A 20,399-nucleotide genomic window follows, 5' to 3' on the forward strand; every position below is an offset into this window, starting at 1 on the left:
TTCCTTTTTCTTTCCTCATTCAAGAGTAGTCAGGCTAAAGTCCACCCAAGTAACCCTTAACCTCCCAGTCTGTAGCCACCGCAGGTGGATTCAAGCGATCTCACAGAATTCTCCAGAATCAGTTCACTTTACACTTGAGTAACTAAAGAGGCCAACATGGAGGGTTCCTGAAACTAAGAAACTTGGCCCCAAATGACACGGTATTAATAATAACTACATTCTATTGAGTTATTATTTTGTGCCAAACAGGATTTTAAATGCTTTCCATGCATTTTCTCATTGAATCCTCAGAAACCCGCCTTGAGGCTGTTGTATGCGCAAAACAACCCACCTCAACCCTCACTGATTTAAAAGAATAACCATTTTACTTGCTCACCACTCTGTAGGCCAGCAAATGTGGACTGGTCTCAACTGGCAGTTCTTCTGATGGTCTTGCCTGGGGTCCCTCATGTGCAATCACGTAGGGGCACAATCGGGGCTAAATGGTCAAAGATGGGCTCACGCGCATGTCTGGGGCTGGGCACTGACTGTGGACGGGGCCACGTGCCTCCTACAGGCCAGCCTGGGCTTCTTCCACGGGATGGTAGAGTTCCAAGACAGCAAAGCCCCATCGTGCAGTTTTCATGCCTTTGCTTTGAGTCATGTCTGCTGAAGTTCCATTACCAAAGGAAATCACGTGGCCAAGTTCAGAGTCAACGTGAGAAGGGGCCACATGGGGGAGTGGGTATGGGGAGAGAGAATTCATGAGAGGCCATTATGGAGCAGTCGGCCACAGAGGTTAGTATGTTATTACCTGTGCTTTACAGGTGGGGAAACTGAGGATCAGAAAGGGTAAGAAACATGCTCTAGGCCACCTGGCTGCTGAGAGGCAGAATGAACCTAAGCTCTTGGCTCATGAGCCTCAGGAGCCCCACTGCCTTGTAAAGCAGTTAAGTCCCCACTTTGAGAAATGACAAGATGGCAGGTTTGTCTTTCCCAGGCTCCCAGGTGCGCTTTTATTACAGTCAATCAAAATTATAGCCGCTTACCTCACTTAACCTCTGCTCCTCAGGCTGCTCATCTGTAAATAGGTCTAGTAATAGTGTTCTCTTTTCTTATTATTTGGTTTATTGTCTGATGATTGGTAGATTGGAGAGAATGGAGACCCCTTGGGGGCTGGTATTTTCATCTGCTTTGTTCTCTGCTGTATCCCCAGTGCCTAAAACAGTGCCTGGAATATAGTAGGTGCTCCATAAATATTAGTTGAATGAATAAGCAAATGGATGGGTGAGTGGGGGATGTGGAGTAGGATGGGCGGGAGACAGTAAGAAAAGAAGAAAAGCCGTGGCTTCGAGAAGTCTTTCAAAAAGATCTAAAAGCCCCTGGCTTCTCTTCTCTGCCTGAAATGGTTTGCAAACCACCTCCCTGGTCTTCAAGCCCTGTGGTGAGCCCTCTTACCCTTCATGCGAAGTCTGATCAGGGGGCGGGGGGTTGAGTCTATCTGCCCTCCCCCCTTTTTCAGGGAGCCGGACCCCTTCCACCTGAGGCCGTGCTCCCTACTAGCCCCCTGGTGTCCTGTCCATGCAGCTGGCTGATGGGGAGAGGAAAAACAAGGCTGTGTTCAGGGCAAGCTTTTGTGGGCCAGTCCTGAAACAGCTCACATGCTATTGGCTAGAACTCAGTCACATGGCCACATCTGGCAGCATGCCCGGCTGAGAAATGTGTAGCTCTGGTCCTGGAAGAAGAGGTGGTGGGCTTGGTGACCATCTAACCAGTCTCTGCCACCACGGCCATTGCTAGCCCAGAAATTTGATAACCTTGGAATCTTCCATCTCAAGGCACCAGGGGAAGGAGGAGGTACCCACTTTCCTTACGCCACTCTACTTTTTCTTGTTCTTTTTTTTCCATATATGCGTCACCTTTTAACAGAACTTATTCATTTATTATGATTCTTGTTGATTGTTGGCCTCTCCCCACTAGGATGTGGACACGAAGATCTTCGTGTGTTTTGTTCACTGTCTCCTCAGCACCTAGGATAGTGCCTGGCATTCAGTAGGCACTCAGCATTTATCAAAAGAAAGTTGAATGAATGCAGGGTATGGATCCCTGGTCTGCAGCCCAATCCCTGGAGCATAGGAAGCCCTAGATAGATGGTCAGTACCTCCTCTACCTGCTGGGAAACCCACAGGGAGGCCAGGATTCCAACTGGGGGTCAGGGAGTGACCATGGACAAATCCCCCTTCTCCTCTGTAAGTCAGGGGGTTGGACCACAAGTTCTAGGGGCCCTTCCAGCCTAGATATCCTAGCACCAGGAATTCTTGTCAACTCTTCTTGTTCCTATTTATTTTCAGCCCACATGTGGATATGCTCAGCACACCTCTGCTCCTTCTTGCTAGACCTCAGCCCTGGGAAGGGGCTCCTCCAGCTCTGTGGTGCTGGGATGTCTCAGCTGAAAGAGCTCCTAGAACTTGCAGTCCAATTCCTGGAGGTGTGGTCTGGAGATCCGCATACAGCAGGCATTTATTAGGTGCTTTTAAAAACATGAGACAACCTGAACACCATTAACAGAAGATGGTGGACTACACTGTGTTGCTATTGAAAGAGAAGGAGACTCAGATCCAGGGAACGGGTTGGGGTGGGGGGTGCGGCGCATGATGTAAGTGAGAATAAAGCTCGTTGCAGATTGTGTTTGACAATGACTCCATTTTTGTGCCACCAAATGGCAAAATCTCTATATGTGTGTATGTGGGTTTATTTATGTTCACAAGTAAGGAAAACAGTGGGAGAGAGGAACCCCCGGTCTGTACCATTAGTTATCTAGCAGTGTGTGCATGCGGAAGGCATGGGGATCAAGGAATAGAGAGGGGTTGGGAGAGAGTATTAATTTTTTCTTACATCTTTGTCATTTTACTAGTTTCAAATAAAAACGTGTTACTTTTATAATCTTAGAAAAATAATTTAATTCATGTCTAAGGAGTCAGACCGCTAAGGGACACATCTTTGCAGACATCTACTACCGCTGAGAACATGCACTGCTACATGGGCAATGCTTAGCCCTCGGAAGTCATCCCCCTGGATGCTTCCCCTAAGGATAGCGGGAGACTTCCCAGAGTCCATCCTGCCATCTGCACCTGTGTATCAGTGGCATTTGGCAGAGGGGTTGATATGATGCAAGTCTCCTGTCCCTTGGAGACTGAGTGAGCGGTAATATTGGAATGTCCCTCTCCCCTCCCTGCATCCAGGCTCCGATGGATCAGATCTGAGGCTGGCTTCGGTAACCGGAGATGCACTGGAACTGTCCAGGGCCTGTGGGTAGGAGACCACAGGTGGGGTTACGCTCTTCCCCATTCCTGCTTTAGAGCTTCAGAGGTAGCTCCGGCTGCAAGGGTCTTCAGGGGTCCCCTCTGACTGCAGACAGGAGTGCACCACCCATCCCCCAAGTCCACCTTGGGGGGTGGTGTGTGTGCACACGCAGAAGTGGGGAGCTTATCCTTGGAGCTCCACAAGCTGTTTCCTGGCCGTGTGGCTCTCCCCTTCAGGAAATCCCTGCAGATGTCTATTTTAAACCTCCCTCTCTGGGCTCTGGGCTCATTTCCTTTGCTGTGGGCTCTTTCCTCCAAATGGGAGCCCTTCAGCCTGGGCGTATGGAGCTGCCTCACTCCAGCTTCCTTGGCTTGGAGCCAATAAGGAAGCACTCTGTCCCAGGCTCTTTTATGGAACCTGATGCTTTTCACAGCTCTCTGGCCTTGCATCCCATTTGGATGGCCCTTCAGAATACCCTCTGGGGCAGGAGCCGCTGAGTATCGCCTCCATATGACAGAGAAAATGGACATTCGGAGCAGTTAAATGACTTGCCCATATCCCAGAATGAATAAAAGACAGTTCCAGGCTTTTGCCTTCCAGATCAGCCTGCTCAGCCTCGGCACCACTGTCAGAAGCGACCCTCCCCATGAAAGGTCCCCTCAGAGATTGGCTTAATAGGCCACCTTTACATCTGATGAGCCCACTCCCCAGCTGCAGCTGAGTGGAGGAGGGTGGATTCGTGATCTGGGGGGACCATGCAGAGGCTGAGTTGCACCCATCTGCCTCATGCTCTAGCACTTGAATGAGGCCAGAGGCTTTAGTTATACTGCAGAGGCATATGGGTTCGGGGTCAGAGCCACGTCCCAGTCAAAGGCATGGAGACACAGGGGCCATGAACAGGGAGGGAAGCCGCACCACAGAGGGGACTGGGAAGGTGTGCGAGGGGCAGCAAGGTTGGAAGACTGGGGGCCCGCAGAGAGGGAAAGGGCTGGGGACTTTGGGATCCCATGAGCCAGCTGGATGTCCCATAATCAGACCTGACCTGTGACAGATCCTGAAGCCTTTCAATGATCCCCCTTTTCCAGAGCGTGGGACCCAATGAGAACAGTGATGGCAGGGCCAGTGTTCTCTCTAACTCAAGGGACACAGAGCCCAACTCACACTGGCCTAAGCAAAAAGTACAACTTATTGGCTCGAGGAACTGAAAACACCTAAAACAGAGCTGGGCAGGTGTGGTGGGATCCAGGGGCTCAAGCAATGTCATGGGACTTGGTCTTGCTCTCTGTGTGTCCCCCTCTGCTTTTCACGGTGCTGGACCCTCAGGCTCTCTTTCCTCATGGCGGCAAGATGGCTGCCGGCAACACGAGATAATATCTCCCCACCTCTCAGCAACTCTGGCAGAAAGTGTGTCTCTCTTCCCCAAGTTTCAGCAATAGCCCCAGAACTAAGTTCCCCTGGCTCTGATTGCTAATGCCCATCCCTGAGCCAACCTCTGGAGCTGAAGAGATGGGCCATTCTGATTGGTCAGGCCTGGATTGCATGTCCTCCCCTGGAGCCATGTGTGTGAAGCCAGCTCCACTGGAAAGAAAGCCAGGAGCTGAGAGTGGGGGATGGTGGTTCCACCGGGAGCACCAGGGCAGCGGGTCACAAGAAGGCAAGCTCTATGCTGCAGCAGGCCTGACATGTTTGTGGCTAATAAGAAAACGTTATTTCTTGCTCCCCTTGGTGGCAGGGGTGGGGCTCCACTTTATGCGGTCATTCAGGGACCCAGGCTGGTGGAGGCTCTGTCATCTTCAACACACGGCTTCCAAGGACACCCTGGGTGATGACAGCCAGCAGGCAGGCAGGAGAATAAAGCAAAGGTTATGTTTTGTTGTCCAGCACCCCCTCCCCAAGGTGACATTCATGAATTGTATTGGCTGGAACTCAGTCACATGACCACACCTCAGCGCAAGGGGAGAATGGGAGAATTTAGTTGTGTTCCCAGGAGGAAGAGGAAGCAGACTCCACCATAAAGGGGGAATGCTGGGCAGGCAAAACCAAGATCTGCCTGTTTTCCAGTACCACCCAGCTCCTTTGCCCCTTTGCCAAGGTGTCCCAGCACGCAGCAGTACTAGCCTGCTCTCCTGAGCTGGGGTCTCCCTTATGGTGGTTGGACTGCCAGCTTCCCCTTCAATCTCTTGCCTGCCCAGCTTCCTGTCCACTCGTAAGTTGGGGATGATGAAACTCAGTTATTCTGGATCAGTCAGCAAACCCATATGTGCTCCTGGACAGGCAAGATGGAGCAGAGGGGGAGAGAGGACCATTCTGGCTCAGAGACTCACGACATCTGCATGTCAGCCCCCTCCATCCTTTCCAGCTGTGCTCTCCTGGGGACCGCCTGGTCCCTGAGCCAGCAGCATCCTCCTCGTCTCCATAGCTTGTGGCCAAGGACAAACAGGGTTCGGGGTGGGGGGGAGGAGAAGCTGAGCCATCACTCACAAAGGAATGACCTCCCAGCTTTCTGAACACCTTGGCTGGGAAGGCCATGTGTCAGCACCAAGGCCTGCAGCAGCTAATCATTGACTTATTCACCCATTCATTCATTCACCTCGGCATGCTCTGCTGTGTGCCTGGCATTGTGCCGGGTGCTAAGGCAAAAAGAAAAGGATATACAAAAAAAGCATAAGGTATTAGGTCTAATCTAGAGGTAAGGTGATCGGGCTTATGTCGGTTGCTCAACTAGAGACAAAAATGAGACAAGCTGTGCTTGAATCTCCTCCCATGATTTAGAGATAGTGGAACTTTAGGCGGAGAGCCACCCTAGGGTGCGAGCAAGCAACATGTTAAGTGTCTCAGAGACCAGGCACCTGATCTCATCCCAGCGCTGCCACTTAGCAGCATCAGCTAGCCTGGTAATAATAAACAGAAAGCCGCAGCTACTGCTTACTGAGTTCATTGGGCACTGTGCAAAATAAATTACCCAAAGGCAGCGCCTTCCTTCATCCTCCCAACAACCATGTAAGACCTGGACTCATCTGTCGCTGTTTGTACAGATGGAAGACCAAGGCTCCGGAAACCTTCGGAAACCTGCCCAAAGTTATACAGCCGTCCAAGGGCAGCTCTGGGGCTGGCATTCGGGTGTGTCTGACGCCCAAACCCGGGTGCGACCGCCTGTGTGTTAAAATTGGAGACTGCAGCTGTCTGCATGGTCCTCCTGCTGCCCAGCCAGCATGCCTGGATGGTGGCTGGTCCCCACGAGGAGCTGCTCTGTACTGTCAGGGTCAGCCCTGTGCTGGGCACTGGTCTAGTCCACAGAGCGAGAAGGCCCAGTCCTGAGCAGACCCCGGGGACGGCGGCTTTGGTTTCCCCCAGTGGCCTCATGTCAGGCTGCTGATGTTCTCCCCAAGAATAGCCATCCGTCTCAACAGGGCGTCTGAGGATATAGTTCTTCAGCATCTCCAGGCAGAAGCTTGGCAGAAAGAACGCTTCTCCACCCACTTGGTTTCCTATCCCGTGATGGCTCTTCCATCTGGCTCATTCATGCACTCATTCAGCACATTAGTATCGAGCATCGACTCTTGCCCCGCTGTGGTCAAGGTACCGAAGGGGGCGGGGAAGTGAAATGGATTTCTACGAGAGACACACATAAGAAGAGCAATCCTAGGGGTAACGTGATGAGGACCACATCCTGTGCGAGCTTGAGAGGAGAGATCACCCCCAGATCTGGCAGGAGTGGAGGAGGGGTATGCATTAGGGAGAGCTTGGAGGAGGTGGGATTTGAGCTGGGCCTCGAAGAGAGGGTAGGATTTGAAAAAGTGTAGCCAAAGAGGACATCCCCGGTAGTGAGAACAGGCCCGAGCCTAGAGGTGGGAGCACATGGCCATGTCTGGGGAACTGGGAACAGGATCCCCGTACGGAAGAGGAACAGTGGGAGTCAGGATGGCATTAATGGGTGGGCCAGCCACTTGACCCTGGGAGCTGTGGGCTATGGCACAAGCCACATTTGTCACAGCCCAGCGGCTGTGGAGGGGCATCAGGAGAGCGGGAAATAAGGCCCAAGGAGTCCCAGGAAGACACACGCCAGCGTTACTTCTTAGGCCTCGTCAGCCCAACAGACCTTGGACGCATGTAGCTGGTCACCCAATGATTTCAACTTAAAAAAGAAAAATCGGGAAGATCCCCTTATTCAAAGGGAATCACAGAAACCCCAAAGAGAAAACAGGCTACTTCAGTTGAGGCAGGTTGGGGGGCCTTCCCATCTCAGCTCCCCATCACTCCCCACAGCAGCATCTTGGGCACCCCTGGGGAATCAGAGGAACACGATTTGAAAACCACTGGTCCACCCCACCCAATTTTCATTTTACAGGTGGGGAGCCTGTGGCGGGCGGGAGAGAGAATGCAGGGGCACCAGACAGCTTGATCAATGGCTCAAGGTTCTTCTCCATCTTGTGCCTAAGATCAGGGAGAAAGCCAAGGTCAGTGCAGAGATGGAGGTGGGAGTGGTCCCCCTCACTTGGTGGCAGTGATGCCCCCAGAGATCCCCTTCTGTAGCCTGGTGGCAGTTGGTACTATGCTGTGATTTATGTCATCCTCAACCTGAAGATAGACAGAAGTTGCCCTGGGTCCTCCCCTCCACCCTGCACATTGAAGGTGGAGATGTGGCCAGGAAGACAACTTGTGACCACTGCTGCAGGGATGGGGCGGGGTGGGGTGGTGGGGAAGCACCCTGAAGTCCTAATCTAAAGAGAAGGGCCCTCTGGGTAAAATGGCTGTTCTGCACATGTGCTGGGTGTTTTATTATTTACCAAAGCGTTTTCGGGTAGGATTCTATTTCATTCTTACAGTTAGCCTGTGAGGTTGATATTATCCCTATTTTTACTGTTAATAAAGGTGAGGCTCAGAGAGGCTGAGTGAGTTGCCCCATGTCACACAGCTGCTAAGAAGGCAGAATTCCCTCGCCCCGGTCTTCTAACTCCAGGTATAGAGAGTAGAGTGTGAAGGAGGGAAGGAGGGAGGAGGTGTGTGTGTGTGTGTGTGTGTGTGTGTGTGTCTGTGTGTCTGTGTGTCTGTTTTGGGAGGCTGCCAGAGAAAAGTGGAGTAGGAGCTGAGGCTGAGAACGTGCCTGGGAATTGTTATGCAGCACCTACTCCTTTAATCATGTGCACCTCACCTAAGACGGTAAGAGCCCCAGGGGAGGGACTCCTGGACCCCCAGTGTCTAGCTCAGTACCTGTCCCAAGACGGGCGCTGGGGCAGCATCTGCCCCGTGAGTCTGATTAAAGAGGGTGTGCTTGCGACCTTGTTTCCGGCTGAGGTTGCCTCAAACACCAGCAGCTGCCTCGCCTGCAGCGCATCCTGCTCTCCCAGGTCTGACATCTTCCTGCGTCCTCTTCTCCTTTTGCAAATGGGGAGAAACGCCCACAAAGCCGCTGGCAATGCATAAGAGGGGAGCCATGGACATGTGGGGCATCCTGGCTGGTGGGTCCTTGTCGTCCCCCCTCCCCCGTCCAGCCTGCCCCTTCGAGGCGCCCCGACCCTGCCTGGGCTCTGCAGGTGAAGCGGCCGCAGTACCCTCTGTTCCAGCAGCTCCAGGAAACAGAACAGTTCTGACTGCCGGCCACTGCAGGGCCACTCGTCTGGGCTCCGGAGAAGTCTGGGATCAGTGCCCAGCTCAGCACAGGAATAAAGAAGATATCCAAGCTCCAGACTCACCCTGTCACAAAGGTCTGGGCAGATTTCTCTAGCTCCTCTGAAAGAAAAATGGGCTGCCCACCCCATCTCCTTTACAACCTGCCCCCCTCCTCATCACTGGGGAGACCCCGGATGCATACCACAGGCTCCGATGTACACGGGCATCTTCCCAAAGAGGCGAGGCTGATGAGAAGTCCCCAGCCCCGGGCCCCCTCCCTGCCAAATGTCCCAGAGACACTTGCCTCTGAGTGCCCAGGCAGACAGACATTCTGGGAGGCCGAGACAGACAGCTGACACTCCTCCAAGGCTTGGCGCATGTTTTGTCACACCTGCTACTGTCTCCTTCCCTGACATTAAGGGAACAGCTTCCTGGCAGTAGCCCCTCCCTGCCAATCCCGCCGGTTGGCTCTGGCTGCTACAGGGGGCCCCTTCCTAGGGTCTTCTCCTGTCCCTTAGGGTTCTGATAGTGTTTTTGTCCCCAGCAGGCCTGGCATCAAACAAAACACAGGAGTGGAGACAAGGATGAAAAAGCAGGTCCACTTTATTTACAACAATCAGTTGGTGACACATAGATCTTTGGGCTTTTTGTGGCCTTGTTGGGACACCTGGGCAGGGGGCCCACTCCCTCTGCTGGGTGAACACACTCTCCTTCCTCAGCCGGCTATGAGAACCCAACTGCTGTCAGGACCCTCCTGCTCTGACAAGCCCCGACTCAGGGGGCGGGAGGGGATGGGAGGGCATCCCTCCTGTGTCCACTTTCTGGGTGGTCAGTGTCCTCAAGCACCTGCCAAAGGTTCTCCTTACCTCCTTTGGAGACCCCATCTTGGTCCTAGTTGGAGGCACCTAGTGGGGAACCCCACACATCTGTCTGCAGAGATGTGGGGTCGGTGGAGTCTTGTGGGGGTGCCAGGTGCCAGGGCATACTCTTGGGCAGCTGCCCAGAGCAGAGGGCTGTTACCTGCTCTAACCTGTTGTTTGGGTTGGTAGGACCAGCCCAGTCTTCTCCGGAGATGGAGCAGTGAAGTCCAGAAATCCTCCAAGGGGTAGAGAGGCCAGGCACAGGGCCTGAGAATCCTTCCTTGTGTATATGGCAGCCGACTCACTTCCCACCTTGGACCTGGCCTCCGGTCTCCCGGGCCACTATTCTTTCTCTGCAAGCATGCCTGCCCAGAACTGGTCCCATCCCAGGGAGGAAGGCTTGACTGGCCAAGGGCAGGACCACGGCTTCCACCTGGCCAACGTCCAGGGCCACCCTCCTGGATTTCTGGAAACTTCTTCCCCCTTCTTTGGAGGGGTTGTTCTGGGAGGGAGAGGGTGGTCTATGGGCAAAGACCTGTTGTAAAGCTTACGAGCAATTCCACGATGGAGGGCGCTCAGCAACTCCGGATGTGGGGGAGAGGCGAACATCGAGTACTTCTGCTGCTCTCCTCCCCTTTGTCCCCCAATAATCAAGGGCGTATCAGGCGTCACCCTGAGCCAGGATGAGACGCGGGGCAGACAACAACAGAGACCACGAGGGAGGCAAGGGCCGGGGGACCAGAGGGGAGCCGAAGCGGGCAGGGCCAGGGTTGGAGGCTGGAAGTCAGGCCGGCGGGGGGCTGGGGCCGCGAGTCCCGCGCCCCTCCCCCCGCACCCCCCCCCCGCCGCGCTCTCAGCGCGCCTGGCCCGCCCGCTCCCTGGGGCCGGCCTTCCAGCGGCGGGGCTGCGCGGGCGGCGGCGGCGCCGGGGCGCCCCGCAGGCTGCACGTCCTCAGCTCCCGGGCCAGGCTGAGCACCTCGGGCCGCTCGCGCTCCTCCGCGTCCGCGTCCTCCTCCTCGTCCTCCTCCTGGATGCTGCTGAGGCGCGGCGCCCCACGGCCGCGCTCGGCGGCCGGCGGCCGGTAGGCGCACTTGGCGTTGAGCAGCCGGCGCAGCGGGGCGCGGGGCACCGAGGCGGTGGCGCCCCCGGCGCGGAGGTGCTGCTGGCGCACGTGGCGAGCGTCGCTCTGGCGCTGCAGGCGCTTGAAGTCGCTGAAGGCCGCCAGCGCGGTCTGGCGGAGCAGGCGGGCCAGGGCGCGCGCCTTGTGCGCCCGCGCCAGCAGCACGGCGTGGCAGCGCAGCACCACGGCCTTGTGGCGCGCCTGGTGGCGGTAGACCCAGGCGAAGACGCGCGGGTGGCGCCCGTCCGCGGTGCAGTAGGTGATGCGCGGCAGCAGGTAGGCGTGCGCCGGCCGGCGGCCCCCCGAGCCCCCCGAGCCCCCCGAGGCGCCGCGCTCGCACGGCTGCATGCGGATGCCGTGCGGCCCCAGCGTCAGCTTCATCTTGGTGCCCCCGCCCGGCCCGCAGCGCGCCCAGATCTTGCCCACGGCGTCGTCGGTGCAGCCGTCGCCCTTGGCGTGCAGGGTGACGGCGTTGCCCAGGTACCACACGGTGTAGGTCGGGTCCTCCTTGTTGAGCTCCACTTTCTGGCGCCGGCTGCGAAACACGCGGCCCAGGCGCTCCAGCGGCCAGTCGGGCAGCAGGTCCGGACAGGAGCGCAGGAAGCTGGAGAGTAGCGACGTGTAGGCGAGTCCCGGACTCAGGCTCTTCGCCTTGCACTTGGCCTCGTCCTCCACCAGCACGAATTTGTTGCGTCTCCAGGGCAGCATCGCGGCGGCGGCGGCCAGAGGGGCTGGGGGCACCGGGAGCTCACGGGCGTCCTGGCCGGCGGCCGGGGGAGGGGAGGGCGAGCAGAAGCCCGCGGCCCCGGGGTCGCGAGCAGCTGGGCGGCGCCGGAGCCAGTCGGTGCCCGGAGATGCCCGGTGCCCGGCCGGGCTGGCAGCCGAGATGCCGGGGCGGCGGCCGAGCGTCCGGGAACAGCTTCCCCCGGGAGTAGCTCCAGCCGTCCGGGAAGCGAGGAGGGGAGGGGGGCTGGGCGTGGTGGAGGGGCCCCCCGGGCCCGAACTGGGGGGGGGGGATCCCGCAGTCCCCGCCGCCCAAATTGCGGCGGCAGGGAGGTCGCCGGAGCTGGGGTTGGCGGCTGGCCGCTCGGAGGGGTAGACCGAGAGCGCGAGACTGCGGTGGGGACTCCTTCAGGCGTCGCGGCTCCACCTCCCCGGGCTGCCTACATCACCGGGCGGGACCGCTAGCTCTCTTGTCCCCTCCCCTCGCCCTCCTCTCTCTCCTCCCCCGCGCCGGCTAGCGCCGCTCTTCGCCCGGGACCCGGCACAGGCGCGGTGGAACGGGATTAATCATTCTTATTGGAGGGGTGGGGATGGAGGGGCAGTTAAGGAGTAGGAATCTTTTGAAATGTACCGGAGGGCTTTGCTAAATGCACATTTTCCTGACCCCCCTGGTGGTCTCCACGCTCCCCTTGGCGCATTCGGGATCCCCCTCCTCTGTCCAGGATTCCTGCTGCCTGTCAGTCACTGCATGTCCCTACCCCCATCTCTGAGAGCGCTTTTGGGTGGGTTCCTGATGGGGCTGGCCAGGCGCACTTGGCCTCCTGTCTGCACAGCAGAAAGCCAGCTGAGGTGGCCGAGCTGTGCAGTGGAAAAGTACTGTCGCTTGGTGAAGCTTTCTCCTCGGTTCTTCCAAGATCATGGGCCAGGCCGCTGCGCCTGATCTAGGAGAGCAGTCACTGCTCTGGCGCCTGATAGAGCCCCTCGCCTGGCCTGAAGCAGGAGGGTACTTTTTCAGGGTGGGGGAACGTTCCTGAGCAGTCCTGGGTCTTCGGGAATTGCATCTGACAAGCTCCCTGTGGCCAAAGGGCTGCCTCTGGGCCCTCTGAGGATTAAATAGTTAAGACTCCTGTTTGTGAATGCCAATCCTGCTCCCGAAAGCCCTGGGGTTTTGCATTCATTTTCTCCTTTAATCCTCAGAACAGCCCAGGCTCAGTTAAGTGCTTGCCCAAGGTCAAAGGGCTAGCAGGAGGTGGGACTTAGTGCTCTGCTCAGGTTTGGCTGACCCAGAAGCAGGCCCTCACCCTTCTAGGAGTCCACGAATGCTGCGTCTAGATGGGCATTTTCCATCTTCCCCTGTGACCCATCAGTGGGGGCTTTAACTGGGGAGGAGGACTGAAGTACTCGGAAAGAGACAGTTGTCCCTAGGGGTGGGGGATGCATCTCCCCCTTTCAGGATTTGTTAAGCCACAGGTTCTGTAGAATCCCAGGTCGGCTCTGATGGGGCCCAGGAGTCTCACGACCTTGGGCTCTCACACAGCCAACATCCAGGCTCTTTCCTTGGCTTCAGAACAGGTCATATGGGGAGTCTTCCAGGTCAGGAATGAGCTCAGAGGCTTGGGCCCGGCCAGGCAAGCCAAGTGACCTCTGGGAATGGGGGCAGTGGGAAGACTGTGTGTTCAACATTCAGGGTCGGCAGGCACCAGGAGTGAGTGGCTGGGTTCAGAGTCCTTGGGGGAATAAAAGTAAAAAAAAAAAAACAAAAACCCAACCAACCAAACAAAAAAACCTCCCAAACACCCCCCCAAAACGAAACAAAACAAAACAAACCCCACCGCAACTAGGCTGCATCACTGACTGCTCCTAAAATGACATGCAAATAAAGAACAAGCAATTACTTAGAATTGCAGAATCTTAGCTTTGGAGGGGGCCTCACAGATGATCTAGTCTACTGTGGCCTCATTTTATTTTCAATATGGAAATGTTATTGCTTTTTAGTGATTATAAAAGTAATACGTGCTTGTGATCAACAGTCACCCAAGAAGGACATGGAAGCCTCCCGCTGTTCCCACCCTGTAGATGTGGCCTCATTTCCCCACAAGAGAACAGGCTCTGAAGGCACAATGAGGCTTCATTTGAGTGCTTTTTGTGGGGCTAGATTTGCCCCTTGGGCCAACGGAGACATTAACTCAACCAACTCCCTTTATAGAAAAGACTTGAGATGGTTTTGACTGAAAGGTAGCTCACTGAGAAATCCTGCTATTTCCTGCCTTGGGGTCTCCTGAGTCCACCCTCTGGACCTCACTGCCTTGGGTGAGAGTGCCTTGTATCCCCCTCTTGGGAGGGTGCTGGTGGGAGTGGCCAGCAGCGAAGTATCATCGTGCAAAACTGAGATACCTCCAAGCCTCTTGAGGTTGCTCGGTTCACATACAAGGATGCAGGACTCACAGAGTTAAATTTGAATTTCAGATAAACAACAATTTTTTTGTATAAGTAGGTCCCCAGGATTGCATGCCTTTTATCTGGTCGCTAAGCCTCCTGCCTTCCAGAGGAGCGATCAAGGAGCTGCAGGTAAGTGTGCAGCCTTGAGTGCCTTCACTGCCTCCCTAAGCTTGCTCACCTAGTCCTGGTAGCATGGCTTCTGTTCCCATTGCCTTTGGGAAATCCTCTCTGGAGGATCACCCGGGGCTCTGTGAGATCAGTGTGCAACAGTCTGCTTTTATGTTAAGTCCCCTGGACCTCAAAGCAGCATTTGACATTGTGAGCCCTTTTGTTATCTTGTTCACAACTCACTTAGCCTCATTGGGGCAGGGATTCCCACCTCCCCCCACCCCCGGACCACATCTCACTTGAGGGGGCTCCTCCTTACACTCCCAGGCTTGGTCTCAGACCTTCTGCACTTCTGCCAACTTTGGTCCTTTAGAGGGCTCAGTTGCACCCAGAGCGCCACTGTCCTTTCTATTCACATTCCCCTCACTCAGGTCCTTGGTAAGAGCTCCCAACTTTGCATCAGCCATCATTGCTTTACGGACTGGTGTGCAGTTGGATTTTTTTTTTTTTTTGGTCCTTTTTCCACTCATTTTTATTTCTATCATATTGATACTTGTATTATTTTTATTTTAATTTTTTTGATACTTGTATTATTTTTAAAAGTCCAATAGCTGCCTAATAGTAGGCTTATACGTGAAAGGAGATCAGTCTCCTGCTCTACCTTCCCCAGTCTCAATTCTTACTTTTATTTATTTATTTTATTTATTATTATTATTTTTTTAAAGATTTTATTCATTTATTTGAGAGAGAATGAGATAGAGAGAGCATGAGAGGGAGGAGGGTCAGAGGGAGAAGCAGGCTCCCCGCCGAGCAGGGAGCCCGATGCGGGACTCGATCCCGGGACTCCAAGATCATGACCTGAGCCGAAGGCAGTCGCTTAACCAACTGAGCCACCCAGGCGCCCTCAATTCTTACTTTTAAACACAACCGCTCTTTTACACATCTGAGATGGCACTATTGTCGTTGGCCTCCATGTTTTTAAATAACACATCTAATTCACTTTCTAGTTTTTAAAACTTTAGCTATTGCCCACCTCCTACGGAAGATGAAGATTTGATGCCTTTTGATCTACCCCATCACACACATTTTTCCTCCCCCCTTCCTCCCAGTATTAGTCCAAACATTTTTTTTTTAAAGGTTTTATTTATTTATTTGAGAGAGAGAATGAGATAGAGATAGAGATAGAGAGCATGAGAGGGAGGAAGGTCAGAGGGAGAAGCAGACTCCCCACCGAGCAGGGAGCCCAACGTGGGACTCGATCCCGGGACTCCGGGATCATGACCTGAGCTGAAGGCAGTCGCTTAACCAAATGAGCCACCCAGGCGCCCAGTCCAAACATTTTGTTGTCATTGTTCAGTGTTCAGTGCTTAATTATTATGATCTTGCAAACATTCAAAGCTGAGCCTTGAAGTGTGTTATGATTCCATTTACCTTATTGGACAACTGTTTTGCTTTTCCAGAAACAGGTAATTGCATTATTAAAAAAAAAAACCTTCCTTATGTACTGTACCTATTAACTAATTCAGCCCCCCACTGTCCAACCTGGTTGAATGCACCAGGTGGTCTTTCAGTTCTAGGTGTTTCTCAGAGACATTCCTCCTGGAGGCATCCTTTCCGGCCTCCAATCTGCTCTGGTGACTCTATAGACTTAGCTCTACTTAGCTCTGCTACCATCCTGGGGAGTTTCTTTTGCCTGTTTCCTGGGTTTAATGGATCCCTTGCTTCTGCTCCCCCCCCCCCACCTGGGTCTCTTTCCTTGTTTTGGCATTTCTCGTTTCCAGTGGCTTTGATAGAGAGTTTGGCTGGGTGTAGAATTTTAGATTGGAAATAAATTTCCCTAGGAATTTTGAGGACACGATCCACTTGCTGTTGAAACGTCAAATGACATTCTGATACCTGATCCTGTGCATGTGACCTGATTTTTCTCTGTGAAAGTTTAAAGGGTCTTGCAGAGGTCTAAGTTTCATAGTGATGTGCCTTGACTCTGGGCACTTGGTGAGTCTTTTAATCTGGATCAATTTGAGGGACATTTCTTTGTGTTAATACCCTCCATTCTGTTTTCCGTTTTTGTTTTTTTCTTTGCAGACCTATTTTAGTCAGATGTTGGACCTCTTGGACTGGTCTTCTCATTTTTCAAAATGTTCTTTCCAATTTTCCATTTTTAAAAATGTTTGTTTTGTTTTCTGGGAAATTACCTCAACTTTATCTTCCAACCTTTCCATTAGATTTTTTTTTTCATATCTTTTCTCATAACTTTTCACTTCTAAAAGAGCAATTTTTCATTCTTTTTTAGAGCATCCCATTCTTGTTCATGTCTGAAAAAATGGTAATTATAGTTGCTTTTAAATTTTTTTTTTTTAAAGATTTTATTTATTTATTTGAGAGAGGGAGAATGAGAGACAGAGAGCACGAGAGGGAAGAGGGCAGAGGGAGAAGCAGGGAGCCCGATGCGGGACTCGATCCAGGGACTCCAGGATCATGACCTGAGTCGAAGGCAGTCGCCCAACCAACTGAGCCACCCAGGCACCCTGCTTTTAAATTTAAAAAAAAATTTTTAATTGTGGTAAAATACACATAACATAAAATGTACCATCTTAACCATTCTTTCTTATTTTTTTTAAGATTTTTATTTATTAAGAGAAAGTGTGTGGGTGAAGGAGCAGAGGGAATCTCCAAGCAGATGCCAAGCTGAGTGTGGGGCCGGATGCGGGACTCGACCTCACAACCCTGAGATCATGACCTAAGCTGAAATCAAGAGTCCAACACTTAACCGACTAAGCCACTCAGGCGCCCCCCTATCTTAACCATTCTTAAGTGTAAGTTCAGCATTGTGAATCATATTCATGTTGTTGTGCATCCAATCTCCAGAACTTTTTCATCTTGTAAAACCGAAATGCTATACCTGTTAAACAACAACTCCCCATTTCTCCCTGTCCTAGCCGCTGGCAACCACCATTCTGCTTTCTGCCTCTATGATTTCATATAAGTGAATCATGCAGTATTTGTCTCTTTGTGACTGGCTTATTTACTTTGCATAATGTCCTCAGGGTTCATCTGTGTTGTAGCAGGTGCCAAAATTTTCCTCCTTTTAAAGGCTGAATAATATTCCATTGTATAGATATACCATATTCTGTTTACCTGGTCATCTGTTGATGGACATTTGGGTTGCTTCCACCTTTTGGCTATTGTGAATAATGCTGCTATGAACATGGGTGTAACAGAATCTTCAAGGCCCTGCTTTCAATTCATTTGGATCTATATCCAGAAGTGGAATTGCTAGATCATAGAGTAATTATATTTTGTAATATTTTGAAGAACTGCCATACTGTCTTCCATAGCTGCTGCACCATTTTATACCACACAAGGGTTTTAGTTTCTTCATCTCCTCACCACTTGCTATTTTTCTTATTATTATTACTTTAAAAATATATAGTAACCATCCTGATGGCTGTGAGGTGGTATCACATTATTATTTTGATTTGCATATCCCTAATTAGTGCTGTTGAGCATTTTTTCATATGCCTGTTGGCTATTTGTGTATCTTCTTTGGGGAAATATCTATTCAAGTACTTTGCCCATTTTAAAATTGTTTAATTGTAGGAGCTCTTTATATATTCTGGATATTAACCCCTTATGACTGGCAAATATTTTCTCTGTTCCTTAGGTTGTCTTTTTATTCTGTTGATTGTGTCCTTTAATGCACAGAAGTTTTAAATTTTGCTGTAGTTCATTTTATCTATTTTTACCCTTGTTGCCTGTGATTTTGGTGTCCTATCCAAGAACTCATTGCCAAATTCAATGTCATGAAGTTTTCTCCCTATGTTTTCTTCTTCTAAGAGTTTTATAGTTTAAGCCTTACTTTTAGGTCTTTGATCCATTTTGAGTTAATTTTGGCATATGGTGTGAGGTAAGGATCCAACATAATTTTTTTTGTATAAGGATATCCAGTTTTTCCTGCACCATTTGTTGAAAAGACCGTCCTTTTTTCAATGAGTGATCTTGGCACCCTTGTCAAAAATCATTTGACCATATATGCAAGCATTTATTTCTGGGCTTTCCATTCTATTCCATTGGTTTATGTCAGTATTTGTGTTGGTACTGTACTGTTTTGATTACTATGGTTTTGTGATAAGTTTTGAAAACAGAAAATGTGAGACCTCCAACTTTGTTCTTCTTTTTTCAAGATGGTTATAGTTATCCAGGATCCCTTGAGATTCTATGTGAATTTCAGGATGGATATTTTTATTTCTGCAAAAAGTGCCATTGGGATTTTGATAGGGATTGCATTGAATCTGTAAATTTCTTTGGGTAGCATGGACACATTGTAACAATATGAAGTCTTCCAGTCCATGAACATTGCTATTTATTTGTGTCTTCTTTAATTTCTTTCAGCAACATTTTATAGGTTTTAGTGTACAAATCTTTCCCCTTCTTGGTGAAGTTTATTACTAAGTATTTTATTCTTTTTGATGCTGTTGTAAATGAAATTGTTTTCTTAATTTCCTTTTCAGATCGTTCGTTGTTAGTGTATAGAAATGCAACAGATTTTTGTGTGTTGATTTTGTATCTTGTAACTTTGCTGAACTTGTTCTAAAAGTTTTGTGGAATCTTAGGGTTTTCTAATTATAGTTGTTTTAATTTTTATTTTTATTATTTTTTTTAAAAAGATTTTATTTATTTATTTTTCAGAGAGAGAGAGAGAGAGACAAAGAGAGCTCAAGCAGGGGGAGCAGCAGACAGAGGGAGAATCAGGCTCCCCCCTGAGCAAGGAGCCCAGTGTAGGACTCCTGGGATCATGACCTGAGCTGAAGGCAGACGCTTAACTGACTGAGCCACCCAGGAGTCCCAGTTGTTTTTATTTTTAAATTTTATGTATTATTATTGTTATTGTTATTATTTCTGGAGACTGTTGTGATTTTTATTCAATTTGGTATCCTGATTAAAATAAGAGCAAATAAGAATTATGTTTTAAAAACATTGCATTATTACTATATCATTTCAATATGGCTTTACATTGATTGTATATATAGACAAAAATAACCTTGGAATTATAATTATCATTGTTTTAAAAAGCCTTCTTTAATTTCAGGCATTGCTCTGCTCCCTGGGTTCCTTTTTCCTGTTTTTCATTTTTTTATAATTAATTTTTAGAGATATAAATCTCTGAATCTCGTGTGGACAGCTTTCCTCTAATGTCTGGGAATCCTTGTTTCCTGTGTCTGAGAGGCACAAATGCAGATTGGAAACTCTTTATGTCCGGGGAGTGGAGAGGGATGAACAGGACTTGTTGTGCATGGGCCTCAGTATCTGATGACAAACTCAGCCATCAATCTTATAAGGCAAGCCCAACGAAGGCTCTCCTTGACAGAACTTGAGTCAGACTCTTCTGCACCCTTTTGCTATGGCCCCAGTCCTGCATCGCTTGGTTTTAGCAAGAAACTTGATAAGTCATTTTGTTGATAAAGTAAGGCCCTGCCCTCCGTATCTGGTCACCCTCAATATCTGATCCAAATCCTCGTCCCCCACCATCATCCAGGTGAGATCTGATCACCTTCAGCAAGAATCCTGTGGAGTCGGTTTAGTGAGAATAACCCCTCACCCCTGATGTATCCTCTTAATAATTTTCCACCCACTGATTCCACCCTACTCCTTGGCTATAAACCCCCACTTGTTCTTGCGATATTGGGAATGGAGTCCAGTTCTGTACTGAGGTCTACTTTTCCCCTATTGCAATCATTTCTGAATAAAATCTGTTTTTACCCCTTTAACAGTCCAGCTCTGGTTTTTCTTGAACAACCTTCACAATATCGAGGGCTGTAGGTCTTTTCTTTTGGGCTGGCCACTGGCCCCAGAGAGAACTTCTAGACCCGCCTGCACATGGGAGAGGGGGTGTATAAACCGGGCTGCCAGCATTCTGGGGGAGGAGTGGAGACAGGGCCTCCTGCCTCCTGATCAGCATGCAGGCTGCCAGTGAGTCCCTCACCCCGGCTATGCCCCAGGGTCCTTAGTCCAGAGGCCCTGGGGGCAGTCCCTCCAGAGAGGAAAGCTCCAGTCGCCCGGCTAAGGGCATGGGGTGGGAATGCTTGCACTTCTCAGGAAAGGGGATGGCATCTGGGGCTCTCACTGCAGGCTTTCACCCGGCCCTCTGTTTTTACTTTCCCCCTGCACCCTCATCACCAGCGATGTCTGGTGCTTGGAATACCCCAGTTCCAGGCTCCCCAGCATGACTCTTGTGAGGTTTCTGTTGTTCCCACCCT

The 20,399-nt window shown here is 51.2% G+C and overlaps 1 protein-coding gene and 1 long non-coding RNA gene across 2 annotated transcripts; one reads left to right on the top strand and one right to left on the bottom strand.

Annotated features, from left to right (window-relative positions):
- The first annotated feature begins 730 nt into the window (after positions 1-730).
- LOC135364224 (uncharacterized) lies at positions 731-19,737 on the top strand. The gene is made up of 3 exons (XR_010411076.1): positions 731-777; positions 16,765-16,958; positions 18,832-19,737. It is a non-coding gene; the product is annotated as an uncharacterized LOC135364224 (long non-coding RNA).
- On the bottom strand, positions 9,478-12,207 carry FAM43B (family with sequence similarity 43 member B). Its single transcript, XM_045898548.3, has one exon. The coding sequence runs from the start codon at positions 11,578-11,580 to the stop codon at positions 10,606-10,608; it is 975 nt and encodes a 324-aa protein (XP_045754504.1). The 5' UTR covers positions 11,581-12,207; the 3' UTR covers positions 9,478-10,605.
- Positions 19,738-20,399: the final 662 nt, after the last annotated feature.

The sequence above is a fragment of the Mirounga angustirostris genome, unplaced genomic scaffold (genome assembly GCF_029215605.1).
Source record: "Mirounga angustirostris isolate CCGP_5_RB_7025 unplaced genomic scaffold, mMirAng1.0.hap1 SCAF_4, whole genome shotgun sequence".
Classification (NCBI taxonomy): domain Eukaryota; kingdom Metazoa; phylum Chordata; class Mammalia; order Carnivora; family Phocidae; genus Mirounga; species Mirounga angustirostris.

Bases quoted from the DNA above. Each gene is read 5' to 3' on its own strand.
- FAM43B (XM_045898548.3), bottom strand. From the start codon at position 11,580: ATGCTGCCCTGGAGACGCAACAAATTCGTGCTGGTGGAGGACGAGGCC.